This window comes from Carcharhinus amblyrhynchos, chromosome 1 (assembly GCF_965287045.1).
Source record: "Carcharhinus amblyrhynchos chromosome 1, sCarAmb.v2.hapA, whole genome shotgun sequence".
Taxonomy (NCBI): domain Eukaryota; kingdom Metazoa; phylum Chordata; class Chondrichthyes; order Carcharhiniformes; family Carcharhinidae; genus Carcharhinus; species Carcharhinus amblyrhynchos.
The window spans coordinates 33,186,169-33,204,051 of record NC_137324.1 but is presented as its reverse complement, the minus strand read 5'-3'; the positions used below and the strand labels follow the sequence as shown (position 1 = coordinate 33,204,051).

The 17,883-nt window shown below is 43.7% G+C and overlaps 1 protein-coding gene across 1 annotated transcript in view; it reads right to left on the bottom strand.

The window, feature by feature from the left end:
- smad4b (SMAD family member 4b) overlaps positions 1-17,883 on the bottom strand; it is a 104,787-nt gene that overhangs the window by 14,766 nt on the left and 72,138 nt on the right. The window contains exon 9 of the mRNA XM_080208208.1: positions 2,175-2,358. Within this exon, the coding sequence (XP_080064334.1) occupies positions 2,175-2,358 (184 nt within the window). The remainder of the gene's footprint in view (positions 1-2,174; positions 2,359-17,883) is intronic.

The window sequence follows — 17,883 nt, the reverse complement described above, 5'->3', positions numbered from 1 at the left end:
TTAGACATTGTTTTTAAAAAAAGGACAGGCAACTATACAACCTTCGGCTCATTACAAATTGTTCCAATTTAGCCACGCAAGCCTAAAATAAACAGGTCTTACGGACACTGGTGAGCTCCAAGAGCAGCTTTTCGATACAAAATAGTTGTCTTAACAAACACATTCTGCTACATGTCATTCTGCCATATGTTTCAGTTGTAAATTTAATCAAAATTTTCCTCTTCAGATTTTCTATACTCATGAACTAAAATGGTAGCACAAACTTTCAGCAAAGTCAAACAGTGAGGAATCTGAAATCAAGACTCTGGTTATGATTTAAAAAAACTCAGTTTAAAGTTTATCTATTAGTGTCACAAGTAGGCTTACATTAACACTGCAATGAAGTTACTGTGAAAATCCCCTAGTCGCCACACTTCAGTACCTGTCAGGTACACAGAGGGAATTCAGCATGGCCAAAGCACCTAACCAGCATGTCTTTCAGACAGTGGGAAGAAACCAGAGCACCCAGAAAAAACACAACAGGCACAGGGAGAATGTGCAGATTCCGCACAGACAGTAACACAGCCGAGAATCGAATGCGGATTCCTGGCGCTGTGAGGTAGCGGTGCTAACCACTGTGCCATCCTTACGCCACAACCTCCTTATGTTTAATCTACAAATTGTCCCTCCCAAACACAGTCATATTGGATTTGAAACATTAACTCTGTTTCTATCTTCATAGATGCTGCCAGACATGTTGAGATTTTCCAGGACTTCTCATTTTTATTTCAGATCTCCAGCATCTGCAGTATTTTGCTTTTATATTACGAAACCAATCATTCGCATTGTTCTAATTAACTAAAAGATGGAATGCATAAATGTAAATAACAATGGGAATCCAAGATTCCCAGTTTCTCACTGATCTTACAACATTTTTTTCTGTGCTGCTACGTGGCTTTAAACATCTTCCCACTTACTAAAACTTAATGCAGTCAAAATTGGAAATGTTACAACTGTAGTGTAATTTTCCGAAATGACTTACAAATGAGTTGCTTTCTCGTGACATTACAAATGTGCTGGCTGTGAACCAACTATTAACGGAAAATCTAATTTAAGGGAAACAGGTAAGACAATGCTGAGTGGAAGTGAAGAAACCCAGTATACTGCCAAAACTTTTCAGAGGATGCATATCCTACTTTCAGCAGGTTTGTGCATCCCATTGGGACATGCAATCTGGCTAAAGCATATTTGGCATAATGGTGTCAGGATTATTAAATGCAAGGACACTTTTCTGTTTTTGTTTTTGTAGTCTGATTGGGCACTAACCACAAAACTAATATCCCAATTTGCATCAAACAAATGCCACTTATTGAGTCTAGGTTGAAAATGTTAATTAGCCAGACACACGTCCACTTGTACACAGATACATTTCATAGCTATTTATACTGTACCAATAATACAAACAATTGTCACATGCTTCATAAATGCTACGTATTAGCAGGTATGAGCACACACTTAGTCAAAGATATTGATTTTAAGGGCTGTTTTGAGAGTGAAGTGGAAGGGTTTAGATAGGGAATTCCAGATTGGTGGTCCTCTGAGGTTGAAAGTTGCTATTGGTGAGTGAATGAAAGGGAAAAATGTAAAATAAGCTGGAGTGAGAAATGAAGTGTTCGGGGTACATGACATTGTAGAACTAATGGTGAAGGATAAAGGGAAGATCTAGGCCATGAAAGCATTTAAATAAGTAATGTTTGTGCTGAAACAAAAACTTGTCAAAAATACATGCATTCCATTGTACTGGATTTGGAGTGATTATATCTTTAGAGACTGCATTAATGTAGTCTAACTATGATGGTGGCTATACAAGAACAATTTTCAAGGAATTCCTCTCATGAGCCTTGGACTAACCTGACCCTGCAAATGCATGCTGTGTTCACAGAGATATATCAATACTGCTAGCTTCACACTTCTCTCCCACAGAAACTAACAGGGACTATGCTACACAGTTTTGAACAGGTGAAGAGATTTCTTTTGCAGCAGTTGACATTTTCCTGAATTCAAAGACATCAGAAATCTACATTAGATTAAAACAGTATTTTACTGCAATGTTTTAGTTTGAAATACAACATATAATTCAAATAAATTGCATCAAAAACACTCTTCCACTCCTTCTCCCACACATTTTTTTTTACCTGGCTCTCTCAATGGCTTCTGTTCTATGAACATTGGAGAGTTGGCCCAGACAGAAGCGGTCACCTCCAGAGGGATCCACATATCCATCAACAGTAACCACAGGACAGCTAGATGGCACTTTGAAGGTTTCACCGACCTGCACATCCATCTCGAAGTAAGCAATTGAACACCAGTATTCAGGAACTAGAAATTGGATTACACATATACATTAAACCTTAACAAAATCTGTCTGTTGCATACTTGGAAACTTGTGTTTAATATTGCTGGATACACTAAGCGTTAGCAAGAAAAAAAAACTATGTTTTGTACCGCAACTGACAAACGGAGAGCCTGCTACTCAACATGTTTAGAATTTTCACATTACTGAAACTGAAAAAAAATTACAGATCTCAAAATAATTGGAATCCAAGGTCGCTTGGCTGGGTTGCACTGACAAGAAAGCATGTACCTATTTTAAACACGATAACTTCACACTCCTCTCTTAAGTGTGTAATTACTTGCACTCAGGTTATGTAAAAAAAACTAAATTTTTTCTTTGTTTGTCCTTTGTTCTTTGTTTTTCTTTTTCTTTGTCCAATCCAATCAAGTCAAATTAAAGCCAATTCAGAGTCCCAACAAGTTGGGACATTCCCGATCCAAGCTGACAAGACAGGGCTCTCACCACCTGTCTTGGGCTTGATCTACATGATCCAAGCTGATTGGAGTAGGCATAGCTCCTCCTCCAAGGCTTGATCTAATTTGCATCTTAGCCAAAAGGCCGAGATGCCGCTTTAAAAACATTGCTTCAAATGAAGCTGAAATGTAATCTAATGACTTCAACCAAGTGCAGCATGTCGATACTACACCTGATCTTAACCAAAAAAAATTAATTCCCTTTCACCTCCTGGGCCTGAATTCAAACAAAGTGCATGCCGTTTACATTGTTCATGATCCTAAAATGACCATACCTATTTATATTAAGTTTATTTAACGTGGGCTTACAATCCAAAACTTCTAAGGGTAAACACATATTTAGATTTTTCTTCTGTGACACTCAATGGAATAAAGGAACAGCAACACATTGATCAGGCATTTTGTAATCTTCTACATCAACACTTGATTTTAACAACTTCAAACATAACTGCTTTCTTTTTTTTAGCACTGCAGGTATTGATAACAGTTCTGTTGTTGCCAGTTACAGATCCTCTGGAGTTGTCTTTTTCACTACCTTAAAATGCAGTGAGTGGATGGTGGGGCACTGAGTAAATTTGAGGAGATACAGATTTTTAATTAGCAATTCCACAGATTCACACCCTTTGAAGGAAGTAGCTTCACCTCATCTCTGTTTTAAATCTGCTATCTCTTATCCTAAAACTATGACCTCTTGTTCTAGGTTACCCCACAAGAGGCAACAACCTCTCTTTATCTCACTTTGTACTTTGTTAATCCCCTTTATAATCTGGTATATCTCAACTAGATCTCTTCTCATCTGAACTCTGGAGAGTATCGGCTTAAACTGCTCAATCTCTCTTCATAAGACAAACCCTTAATCTCTGGAATCAATCTAGTGTGCCTCCTCTGAACTGCCTCCAATGCTACCACATTCATTCTCAAGGAGACCAAACAGTGCATACTACTTCAGATGCAGTCGCACGAATGCCATAAATAGATGCAGAAACACTTCCCTACTTTTATACTCCATTCCTTTTGCAATAAATGTCAAAATTCCATTTGCCTTCTTTATGTCCTACTGCATCTACATACTAAGTTTTCTGCGATTCATGTACAAGACATCCAGTTGCCTCAGAGAAACATTATGAAACTTCTCTTGATTTAGATAACAAATTGCCTTTTTATTTTTCTGACCCAAAATGGATAATCTCACACTTATCCACATTAAACTACATCTACCAAATTTTGGCCCACTCACCTAATTTATCCGCATCCATCTGTAAATTTCTTATTTCTTCATCGCAACTTAGTGTCCACCTATTTTACTGTCATCTGCAAATTTGACAATGGTACTTACTATCCCTGCATCCAAATCCTTAATATAGATTGTTTGATTTCATTTATTATTGTCATATGAACTGGGATACAGTGAAAAGTATTGTTTCTTGTGCACTATATGGTCAAAACAGACCGTTCATAGAGTACATATAGAAGGAAAGGATAGGGTGCAGGATATAGTGTTGCAATTACAGGTAAGAAGAAGAAAAAGATGAGCTTAATATATAACAGGACCATTCAAAATGTGATGACAATAGGGAAGAAGCTGTTCTTGAGTCTGTTGGTAAATGTTTCCAGATTCTTGTATCTTTTTCCCAACAAAAGGTGGAAGAGTATTGTCCAAAGTGCATGGGGCCCTTGATTACGCTGGCTGCTTTCACAAGGCACAGGAAGTGTAGACAGATTCAATGGATGGGAGGATGGTTTGCGTGACGAACTGGGCTACTTTCAGAATCCTTTGTAGTTTCTTGAGGTCTTGGTCAAAGCAGGAGCCATACCAAGTTGTGATACGTAGAGATAGGATGCTTTCTATAGTGCATTTCTAAAAATTGGTGAGAGTCATAGTGAACATGCCAAATTTCCTGAGCCATCTAAGGAAGTAGAGGCGTTGGTGGGCTTTCTCAACTATGGCATCGGTGTGGACCAGGACAGATTGTTAGTGATCTGAACACCTAGAAACTTGAAGCTCTCAACCATCTCCACTCCAACACTGTTAATGTAGATAGGGGCATGTCCTACCTCTACGTTTCCTGAAGTTGATGACTAGCTCCTTTATTTTAGTGATATTGAGGAAGAGATTATTGTCATTGCACCATTTCACTAGGTTCTCTATTTCTTTCCTATATTTTGTTTTGTCGTTGTTTGAGATCCAACCCACTGCAGTGGTGTCACCAGCAAACTTGAAAATGGAGTTGGAGGGGAATTTGGCCACACAGTCATAGGTGTAAGGGGCTGAGGACACAGATTTGTGGGGCACCAGCATTGAGGATAATCATGGAGATGATGTTTTTAACCTATCTTTACTGATTGCAGTCTATGGGTTAAGAAGTCAAGTATCCAGTCGCAAAGGGAGAAACAGAGCCCAAAGCCACAAGTTTGGAGATGAGTTTTGTTGGCATAATGATATTGAAGGCTCAACTGTAGTCAATAAGTGAGAGCCTGACATATGTGTCCTTGTTATCCAGGTGGTCCAGGGTTGAGTATAGGGCCAGGGAGATGGCGTCTGCTGTGGATTTATTCTAAGAACATAAGAAATAGGAGGAGTAGGCCATCTAGCCCTTTGAGCCTGCCCGCCATTCAATAAGATCATGGCTGATCTGAAGTGGGTCAGTTCCACTTTCCTGCTCTCTCCCCATAACCCTTAATTCCTTTGTCTGTCAAAAACCTATCTACCCGTGACTTAAATATATTTAGCGAGGTAGCCTCCACCACTTCAACGGGCAGAGAATTCCAGCGATTCACCACCCTTTGAGTGAAGAAGTTCCTCCTCAACTCCAATCTAAACTGCACCCCCCTTATCTTGAAGCTGTGCCCTCTAGTCATGCTATCCTTTCTAAGTGGGAAGAATCTCTCTACCTCTACCCTATCCAGCCCTTTCATTATCTTACACGTCTCTATAAGATCCCCCCTCAGCCTTCTAAACTCCAACAAGTACAGCCCAGTCTACTTAGTCTCTCTTCATAGTCCAACCCCTTCATCTCCGGTATCAGCCCAGTGAACTTCCTCTGCACTCCCTCCAAGGCCAAAATATCCTTGCGCAAGTGTGGCGACCAAAACTGCACACAGTACTCCAGCTGCGGCCTCACCAGTACCCTCTGCAGTTGCAGCAAGACCTCCCTGCTTTTATATTCTATCCCCCTCGCTATAAAGGCCAGCATACCATTCGCCTTCTTGATCACCTGCTGCACCTGCAGACTGGGTTTTTGCAACTCATGCACAAGGACCCCCAGGTCCCTCTGCACTGTAGCATGTTGCAGCTTTTCGCCCTTTAAATAGTAAACCCTCCTACTATTATTCCTGCCAAAGTGGATAACCTCACACTTGCTAACATTATACTCCATCTGCCAGGTCCTCGCCCACTCGCTCAGCTATCCAGATCCCTCTGCAGACTTTCCACACCCTCTGCGCAATTTGCTTTTCCACTCATCTTCGTGTCATCAGCAAATTTCATCACCCTACACTCAGCCCCCTCCTCCAGATCATCTATATAAATGGTAAATAGCTGAGGCCCCAGCACCGATCCCTGAGGCACTCCACTAGTCACCAACCGCCAATCAGAATAGCACCCATTGATACCAATGGGTATCAATTATTGTGACAATAGGCGAACTGTAGTGGATCCAGGCAATCTGGGAGACCGGAGTTGATGTGCACCATGAATAACTTCTTGAAGCACTACATAATGATGGATGTCAGAGCCACTGGGCAGTAGTCATTAAGACACGCTGCCTGTTTTTTTGGTACAAGAATGACGGTCACCTTCTTGAAGCAGATAGGAACCTCATATCAGAGTAAGGAGGTTAAAAATGAACACGAATATTCCTGCCAGCTGGTCCACACATGATCTAATTTCTCATCTGGGGACCCCAGCCAGGACAGTCGCTTTTCTTGGGTTGACTTTGAAAAAGGCTAATCTGACGTCTGAGATGGTAACCTTGGATAGCGGTTTGACTGAGTCTGTTGGGGCAGGTGGCATCTTCTTACTGATCTCCGATTCAAACAGGGACATCCAACTTGAACGCTTCAGATATGGACTTCAATAGACAGTGGATGTCCCCGTTCATCCATGGTTTCTGGCTTCTTTGGCGCAGTTTCCTACACATTTACTAATGAAGTCTGGTACTGCAGTGGCATACACATTTGGGTTGATCACTGAGTTTTTGAAAATTGACCACTCCACCGACTTGAAGTAGTCCCATAGGAGTGGTACGACTTTCTTTACTGGATTCTCCTGCTTCAGCTTTTGCTTGCAAGCCAGAAGCAAGAGCACAGCCTTGTGGTCTGACTTGCCAAAGCATGAACAAGAGATAGAATGATCAGCATGTTTGATGCTTGTGTAACAACGGTTGAGGATGTTGGGCGTCTGATGGGACAGCAGACGTGCTGATGGTATCATGTAGGACACCCTTGAGATTGGCCTAGTTGAAGTCACTGGCGACAATGAACAAGGCCTTGAGATATTTCATCTCAAAGCTATTTGGAGTGATATAAGATTGTAAGTAGTTGGGGCCATGGACTGAACCCTAGGCACCCTACTAATTACATCTTGCCAACTAGAAACTGGCCCATTCATCCCCACTCTGCTTTCTGCTGATTAGCCTGTCCTCTATCCAAGCTAATAAACTACCCCTAACCCCATATGATCTTATCTTGTGTACTGATTTTGTGCAGCACCTTACCAAATGCCTTCTGGAAGTTGAGATATTCTGCATCTACAGGATTTCCATTTTCTACTTTGCTTGTTGTATCTTCAAAGAATCATAAAACCCATTTGGCCCTTCGAGTCTGCACCGACCACAAACCCACCCATATCCCTACATATTTTACCCGCTAATCCCTCTAACCTAAGCATCACAGCACACTAAGGGGCGATTTTAGCATGGCCAATTAACTTAACCCGCACATCTTTGGACTGTGGGAGGAAACCGGAGCACCTGAGGAAACACACGCAGACACAAGGAGAATGTGCAAACTCCACACAGACAGTGACCTGAGTCGGGAATCGAACCCAGGTCCCTGGAGCTGTGAAGCAGCAGTGCTAACCACTGTGCTACCATGCTGCCCACCCTAATAAATTAGTCAAACACTATTTACCAATTATGAAACAATGCTGACTCTGATGGATTATGTTTAGACTTTTCAAATGTCTTGTTATTACTTCCTTAATAAAAGATTCTAACATCTTCCCAACAACAGATGTTAAACTAACTGATCTATAGTTTCCTACTTTCTGCCTCCCTCCTTTTTTTCAATAAAGGTGTTATATTAGCATTTTTCCAATGTACAGCCTTAGTTATGCGAATCGCCAAGATTCTGGTCCCAGCATGACTTGGGCGGAGTCTGTCTCATGGAATAGCTCCCACCTTTCCCAGTACTAGTGCCAATGTGCCATGAATTTGAATCCATTTCTCCCACACCAACCGTTCCCCACTATGTTAGTTTGTGGCTCAGGTAGTAATCCAGGGATAACTAACTTTTTGGTTCTGCTTTTTAATTTACACCCTAGCTGCTCATATTCCCTCAGTAGAAGCTCTATTCTTATCACAGAATCCCTACAGTGTTGAAAGAGGCCAGTGGACCTATCGAATCTGCACCAAGTGTCAGAAACAGCATCCCATCCAGACCCTCCCCTCAACCCTATCCCTGCTAATCCACCTTACCTACACGTCTTTGTAACTGTGGGATGAAACTGGGGCACCCGGAGAAAACCCATGCAGACACAGGGAGAACATGCAAACTCCATATTCACCCAAGGCTGGAAGTGAATCTGGATCCGTGGTGCTGTAAGATAGCAGTGCTAACCACTGTGCTCAGTCTTTGTTCTACCTGTATCATTGGCATCTACACGGACCACGACAATGGGATCTTTCCCCACCACAGCAGATGGTGAAATTTGAATAAAAAATATCCAGAATTAGGAATCTAAAGATGATCACAAAACTATTGTTGATTATTGGAAAAACCCATTTCGTTCACTAAAGTCTTTAGGGAAGGAAATCTGTCTTCCTTACCTGGTCTGGCCTACATGCGACTCCAGAGCGACAGCAACATGGCTGACTCTCAACTGCCCTCGAAGCAACTAGGAATTGGAAATAAATGCTGGCAAGCCAGCAATGCTCATGTCTCACAAATGAATAAAATACAACCCCAAGATGAATTTCAAGCTGCATATGCATGCCAGACCAGCTGCTTCTGCCTCTGAAACATGAACTGACTCTGCTCTACCTCAGCTTACATATGTTGATTAAACCATGATCTATGTCTTTGTTATATCCACACTTGACTATTTGATGTAGTCTTCTAAAGCCTCCATACACTTGAGGTAATCCAAAACTCTGCTGCTGGCAACCTAATGTGCACCAAGTCCCATTCACCCATCACTGTCTAACTGCTGACTTACACTGGCTCCTAAACAGTGCCTCAGATTTTAAAATTATCATCCTTGTTTTCAAACCATTCCATAGCCTCGCCCCCTCCTCACTTCTGTAATCTCCACCAACCACTTCAAAATATCTGCACTCATCAAATTCTGGCCTCTTCAGATTTTAATTGCTCTATCATTGATGGCTGTGCCTTTAGTTGCCTCAGCCTTTTGCTCTCCAAATCCCTCCTTAAAATTCTCTGCGTCTCCAGCATTCTTTCCTTCTTAAAGATCATCTTTTTGAACAAGCTTCTGGTCATTTTTCCTAATGTTTTTATATGTGGCTTAAGATCATATTTTGTTTTTGTGATACTAAGAGAATTGAGGGATGTAGGGATAGTGCAGTAAGATGTTGTTGAGAAAGATGATCAGCCACGACTCATTAAGGGCACAGCGGCCAAATAGCTTACTCCTGCTCCTATTTCTTGCGTTTTCATGTTCTTATATCTAGTAAACTAAATTCAAGTGCATGGGTTTCTGCACCAAAACAGAAAATTTATTTTATAAGATGATTGATTTTGCTGTTGATAAAAACAGCAAAGTAGATGTAGCTGCTACCTAAAAGATGCTGTGTTGATGTCATAAGAACATAAGAAATAGGAGCAGGAGTAGGCCATCTAGCCCTTCGAGCCTGCCCCGCCATTCAATGAGATCATGGCTGATCTGTCGTGGCTCAGTTCCACATTCCCGCCCTCTCCCCATAACCCTTAATCCCCTCGCTTATCAAAAACCCATCAATCTGCGTCTTAAAAATATTTAGCGAGGCAGCCTCCACCACCTCAACGGGCAGAGAATTCCAGAGATTCACCACCCTTTGAGTGAAGAAGTTCCTCCTCAACTCCGTTCTCCGTCATCCCTGTCCAATTTGGCCTCCATGTGGATATGCCGGTGTTGGACTGGGGTGGACACAGTGAAAAGTCTGACAACACCAGGTTTAGGTCCAGCCAATTTGTTTGATGGTAAGCTCGCAGGCTTTTGGGGTTTGTCCCTTCGTCAGGTGAATGGAGAGTTCGCCTGGCGAGGGGACGGGCCCCAAAGGCTTGAGAGTTTGCTATCGGGTGAATCGGTTGGACTTGGACCTGGTGTTGTCAGACTTTTTACTGTGTTTACCCAATTTGGCCTCACCAGACAATTGTCACCTGAACACTAGCATTTGTTTTTCCTTTGCTGTGATAAGTGCTACCCTGGGTCATAGATGTTTGCCTTTTCCCGTGCAACCTTGTAAGTGATCAGGATAACTGAGATATCACAATAGATTTTTGTGTTAATATGCTAATAACAATCAGTTATCTTTTCTTCTCAAAACATGTTCTCTTTCCCTATACTTCAACTTTCAGAAAGATTTTTCATTTCTTGGGATACAATTTGAGAGGTGCAATACAAAGTTACCACAACATGGTACTTGGAACTTCCTGTTGTGGTGCCTTGTTTGTCTTCAAGTCATCAGCCAGTCCAGTTTCCAGTTTTATTGTAATGTTGACTATGCCTGGCAAATGTGACTGATAGTAACATTTGCTTTGTGAAATATATATGGAGTTTTTTATTCGTTAAATAAACACCTGTTTCAATGCTAGGAGTGTGGCAGGGAAAACGGATGAGCTTAGGGCCTTGATGTTTGTGAGGCAGTTAGATGTGGTGGCTGTAACAGAGACATGGTTAAGGGAAGGGCAGGACTGGCAGCTGAATGTTCCTGGGTACAAGTGTTTTAGGTGTGACAGAGGAGGGTTGAAGAGAGGTGGAGGGGTGGCACTGTTAGTCAAGGAAAACATCACAGTAGTGCAGAGGGAGGACAATATAGAAGAGATAGGGATTGGGTCACTGTGGGTGGAGTTGAGGAATAAAAAGGGAGAGATTACGTTGCTAGGGGTGTACTATAGGCCACCCAACAGCCCGAGGTCAGTGGAGGAAGGCATTTGCAGGGGCATTTTGGATAGGTGCAGGAAGAATAGGGTGGTTGTAGTGGGTGACTTTAATCTTCCTGGAGTGAATTGGAGGGGGCTTAGAGCTGGGGGTACGGAGGGAGAGGAGTTTGTGAAATGTGTTTTGGAAGGGTCTCTAGAGCAGTATGTAACTAGTCCGACTAGGGGAAGGGCTATACTGGATTTAGTGTTGGGTAATGAGCCGGGGCAGGTGGTTGAGGTAGAGGTAGGCGAACATGTGGCTAATAGTGACCACAAGTCCGTCTACTTTAGGATAAAAATGGAAAGGGACGAGTGCCGGCCGAACGGGAGGGTGCTGAACTGGGGAAAGGCGAGCTATGGCAGGATTAGGAGGGAGCTGCAGGACACTGATTGGGAGGGACTGTTAGCTGGCAAGTCCACAGTTGGCAAGTGGGAGGCTTTTAAGGGCAAAATGAAATGGATGCAGGGGAGGTATGTTCCGGTTAAGCGGAAGGATGGGAAAGGTAGGATTAGAGAGCCGTGGATTACAGGGGGTATTGAAGACTTGGTCAGGAAGAAGAGGGAGGCGTATGTTAGGTCGAAACGACTGGGTACGGAGAGTGCGCTGGAGGAATATAGAGAGAGTAGGAGGGAGCTAAAAAGGGGAATTAGAAGGGCGAAGAGAGGGCATGAAATGGCTTTGGCTGGTAGGATTAAGGAAAATCCAAAGGCATTTTATTCCTATATTAGGAGCAAGAGAGTAGTTAGAGGGAAAATTGGTCCTCTCAGGGACAAAAGTGGGGAGATATGTATTGAGTCGAGGGAATGGGGGAGCTCCTGAATGAATACTTTGCGTCGGTATTCACGAAGGAGAGGGGTTCGGAATCGTGCGGTCTGTTAGAGGGAGCTGAGGATCAGCTGCAGGAAATATCTATTACGAGGGAGGAAGTGCTAGGGCTTTTAGGTAGCGCAAGGACGGATAAAGCTCCGGGGCCTGATGGTATTTATCCCAGGCTGCTTAGGGAGGTGAAAGATGAAATTGCTGGGCCTCTGGCGCAAATCTTTGTCTCTTCTTTGGACACAGGTGAGGTCCCAGAAGACTGGAGGGTAGCAAATGTGGTACCGCTGTTCAAAAAAGGTAGTAGGGATAACCCTGGAAATTATAGGCCGGTGAGTTTGACATCGGTGGTAGGGAAATTAATGGAAAAAGTACTTAGGGGTAGGATGTATGAGCATTTGGAGCGTTGCGGTCTGATTGGGGATACGCAACATGGCTTTGTTAGAGGGAGGTCTTGCCTTACGAATCTGGTGGAATTCTTTGAGGAGGTGACAAAAACGGTTGACGATGGGAGAGCCGTTGATGTCATCTATATGGATTTCAGTAAGGCGTTTGACAAAGTCCCTCATCGTAGGCTGGTAGAAAAGGTTAAGGTGCATGGGATACGAGGTCAGGTAGCTAGGTGGATCGAGAACTGGCTGGGTAATAGGAGACAGAGGGTAGTTGTGGAGGGGACTTTGTCCGGCTGGAGGCCAGTGACCAGTGGTGTGCTGCAGGGCTCACTACTGGGACCTCTCCTCTTTGTAGTCTACATAAATGACTTGGAAGAGAGCGTAGGTGGTGTGATCAGCAAGTTTGCTGATGACACCAAGATGGCAGGGTTGGCGGGTACCGAAGTGGATTGTGAGGTGATACAACAGGATATAGATAGGTTGGTGCATTGGGCAGATAGGTGGCAGATGGAATTTAATCCTGACAAATGCGAGGTGATGCATTTTGGAAGGAATAATGTAGAGAGGAGCTATGTGATTAAAGGTAGACAAATTAGGAATATAGAAACACAGAGGGACCTGGGAGTGCAGGTTCACAAATCCATGAAGGTTGCGACACAAGTGGAGAATGTTGTCAGGAAGGCTTATGGAATGCTAGCCTTTATAGGAAGGGGTATAGAGTTTAAAAGCTGCCGTCTAATGCTTCAGTTGTATAGAACGTTGGTTAGACCGCATTTGGAGTACTGCATCCAGTTCTGGTCACCTTACTACCGGAAGGACGTGGAGTCTCTGGAAAGGGTGCAGAGGAGGTTTACCAGGATGTTGCCTGGCATGGAGGGGCTGGGTTACGAGGAAAGGTTGGAGAAACTGGGACTGTTCTCCTTGGAAAGACGGAGATTGAGGGGGGGACATGATAGAGGTATATAAGATACTGAAGGGAATAGACAGAGTCAATAGTGAGAGACTGCTCCCTAGATTGGTTACAAATACAAGAGGACATGATTTAAGGGTGAGGGGGGAGAGGTATAATTTGGATATGAGAGGAAGGTTCTTTACGCAGAGAGTTGTGGGGGTATGGAACACGCTACCGAGTAGGGTGGTGGAGGCGGGAACGTTGGACTCGTTTAAGGTTCAGTTAGATAGGCACATGAGTGAAACAAGGATGGAGGGTTATGGTAGGGGTTATTAAATAAGGGTTAGAACCTCGGGAGACACCGGAAAGGCAGGCTTGTGATTAACGTTTTTGTCTTTTTATTCCGCAAGTGGAGGTCCACCTCGTTGTCAAACAAGGGGCATGCACACGGTGGGTCCTGCGTGGGCTGCTCTTGGAGGTTCCGGGAGTGGCCTAGTACTTCGTGTCGGGGTGTGTGCTTGATCCTGGACCGGTAGACGGGCGCCGCAACAGCTCGGTGACTAGCACTGCTAGCTGTGCAGATACATGGATTTGGGCCTGTGTCTGTGGGAGTTTGTGCATTCTCCCTGTGGATGTGTGGGTTTCCTCCGGGCACTCCGGTTTCCTCCCACACCCCAAAGATGTGCTCTTAGGCTGACTGGTTTTACCAAATTGACACTATTCTCCCCTGAATCTGGCTAAGTCAGGGGTTCTATTTGTAGATACGCAGGGTAGAATAGGTGTAGGGTGATGCGGCGGTGCGGGCTTGTTGGGCCGAAGGGCCTGTTTCCCGTGCTGGGTTGTTCTTTGTTCTGACTAATGACACTTCCATTAAATCTCCATTTTCCAAAGTTAGATTAGCCACTAAGTTCTAACGAACCTATTTAGCAACAGAATGTCACCAGTTTCTGCTGCGTCGCTGAGATGAATATATGTGCAACTGAATTCTGAGCAAGAATTGTATCAAAGGCATTCATTGTCACTGATTCAAATATAAAGTAATGACACGTGAATTGCACAAATTTCATCGTGAGTTTAAAGAACTATAAAGGATCGGTATTTCATTCCACCAATGATCAAAAGAGTGAAAGTGAAATTGAAATTGAGAGATGTGCAAAGAAAGAATGTGAAGGGATTGTGAATTTCACTTTAAAACTTCCTTAAATTTGCTCTTAATGACAACAGCAACATAGATTTAGAAGCTAACTAATGCAAGAACATGTTGAACCAGAATGATAGGCAGTGGGATAGCTTAATTTTGGTTTCAGAAAAAGCTCAGCACAACATCAAGGGCCAAAGGGCCTGTACTGTTCTAAATATGGTTTTTATGAAGTGAATTTTGGCACTGTGCATGACGGAAGAAGAGGTGAAAGGTGGTGGCAAAGTGGTAATGTCACTGGACTGGTAATCATGATGTGGGAATGCCGGCGTTGGACTGGCGTAAACACAGTAAAAAGTCTGACAACACCAGGTTTTAGTCCAACCGATTTATTTGATAATACTCACAAGCTTTCGAGGGGACATTGTCATCATTGTCATCAAACCAGCAGACAAAGGAGGGGCCATCGTCATACTGAACAGAACGGATTACTGTAAAGAAGTGTACCGACAACTAAACAATGAGGAACACTACAGACAGTTACCCACAGATCCGACCAAAGAACGCACTCGTCAACTCAACAATCTGATCAAGACCTTTGATCCGGACCTTCAGAGCACCCTCCGTGCTCTCATTCCACGTACTCCCCGCATTGGAGATCTCTACTGCCTCCCAAAGATACACAAGGCAAACACACCTGGCCGTCCAATCGTATCAGGCAATGGGACTCTGTGAGAGAACCTCTCCGGCTACGTCGAGGGCATCCTGAAACCCATTGTACAAAGAACCCCCAGCTTTTGTCGCGACACTACGGACTTCCTACTGAAACTCAGCACACACGGAGCAGTTGAACCAGGGACACTCCTCGTCACAATGGATGTCTCGGCGCTCTACACCAACATCCCCCACAACGATGGCATTGCTGCGACTGCCTCAGTACTCAATGCTGACAACTGCCAGTTTCCAGATGCAATTTTACAACTCATCTGCTTTATCCTGGACCACAATGTCTTCACCTTCAACAACCAGTTTTTCATCCAGACACATGGAACAGCCATGGGGACCAAATTTGCACCTCAATATGCCAACATCTTCATACACAGGTTCGAACAAGACTTCTTCACTTCACAGAATCTTCAACCAATGCTATACGCTAGATACATCGATGACATTTTCTTCCTTTGGCCTCATGGTGAAGAATTACTGAAACAACTATATGATGATATCAACAAATTCCACCCCACCATCAGACTCACCATGGACTATTCCCCAGAATCAGTTGCATTCTTGGACACACGCATCTCCATTATGGACGGTCACCTCAGCACCTCACTGTACCGCAAGCCCACAGACAATCTCACAATGCTCCACTTCTCCAGTTTCCACCCTAAACATGTTAAAGAAGCCATTCCCTATGGACAAGCCCTCCGTATACACAGGATTTGCTCAGATGAGGAGGATCGTGACAGACACCTCCAGACCCTGAAAGATGCCCTCATAAGAACAGGATATGGTGCTCGACTCATAGATCGACAGTTCCGATGCGCCACAGCGAAAAACCGCACCGATCTCCTCAGAAGGCAAACACAGGACACAGTGGACAGAGTACCCTTTGTCGTCCAGTACTTCCCCGGAGCAGAGAAGCTACAACATCTCCGGAGTCTTCAACATATCATTGACAAAGACGAACATCTCACCAGGGCTATCCCCACACCCCCACTTCTTGCCTTCAGACAACCACACAACCTCAAACAGACCATTGTTCGCAGCAAACTACCCAGTCTTCAGGAGAACAGTGACTACAATTCCACACAACCCTGCCACAGCAACCTCTGCAAGACATGCCGGATCATCGACATGGATACCATCATCACACGTGAGAATACCATCCACCAGGTACATGGTAAATACTCTTGCAACTCGGCCAACATTGTCTACCTGATACGTTGCAAGACAGGATGTCCCGAAGCATGGTACACTGGGGAGACCATGCAGACGCTACGACAACGGATGAATGAACATCGCTCGACAATCACCAGGCAAGACTGTTCCCTTCCTGTTGACGAACACTTCAGTGGTCACGGGCATTCAGCCTCTGACCTTCGGGTAAGCATTCTCCATGGCGGCCTTCACGACACACGACAGCGCAGAGTCGCTGAACAGAGACTGATAGCCAAGTTCCGCACACGAGGACGGTCTCAACAGGGATCTTGGGTTCATGTCGCACTATCTGTAACCCCCGTGACTTGCCTGGGTTTGCAAAACCTCACTTACTGTACTGTCTGGAGACAATACACATCTCTGTAACCTGTGATCAGTGCTCCTTCCACTCACATTGTCAGCAACTTCAGGTCTTGAACAGCAGGTTAGGTGTAAAGATTCGCATTCTAATCAGTAATCTCTAAACTGTCTGTGCTTTATATGCTCTGTCTGAGGCCAGAACTCTCCATTCACCTGACAAAGAGGCAGTCCCCTCGAAAGCTTGTGAGTATTATCAAATAAATCGGTTGGACTAAAACCTGGTGTTGTCAGACTTTTTACTGGACTGGTAATCCAGAGACCCTGGCTAATGCTCTAAAGACATTGGTTCAAATCCCTTTTGAACCAATATATAAATCTTAATTATGAAGCTAGTTTCAGTAATGATAACCATGACAACTATCACTGACTACTGTAAAAATCCATCGGGATCACTAATGCCCTTTAAGGGCAAAATCTGCCATCCTTGGTCTTGGGCTACATGTGACTCCAGACCCACAGAACTGTGGTTGACTATTAACTGCCCTCTGAAAATGGTCTAGCGAGCCTCTTACATCAAGGGCAAATATAAACGAGAAACAAATGCTGGCCTTGCCACTGCACCTACATTCTGTGACAAAATTAAAAAAAACTCTTAAATTTTAAGAATCTGTATATCAAATAATCTGTATAATTAATTTAGCTCCTCAAAGGCATTGGTCAGCAGCACAAACATGCTTAGAGTCTAAGATCAATTGCCATTAATATTAAGTTGCACACCTAAATGAACAGGGAAAATCTGGATGGCCATAAAACATTAGACAGGGGTCGTGGGTGGACAGGTGGTGTTGAGATGGCAGCGTGGGCTCGTTGGGCCGAAGGGCCTGTTTCCTGGGCTGATTTTGTTCTTTGTAATATGCTCTGACTCACATTTAAAAATATTTATAGTTGAAACTGCTCATTTTCTCCAAAAGGCTGAACAGTCATCTGATACTTCCTAGAGAAAAAAGTAGAAGGCTGGTTCTATCGGGAAAGAAATCTGCCATTCTTACAAAATTGCCTATAAAAGTAACTCCAGACTCATCAAACAACATGTTTGACTTTTAACTGTCCTCTGGCATGGTCTAGCAAACAACTCAATGATATTGCCAGTGATGCCCACATCCCTTGAATGAATAGAAATAAATTCCTTTTCCTCACG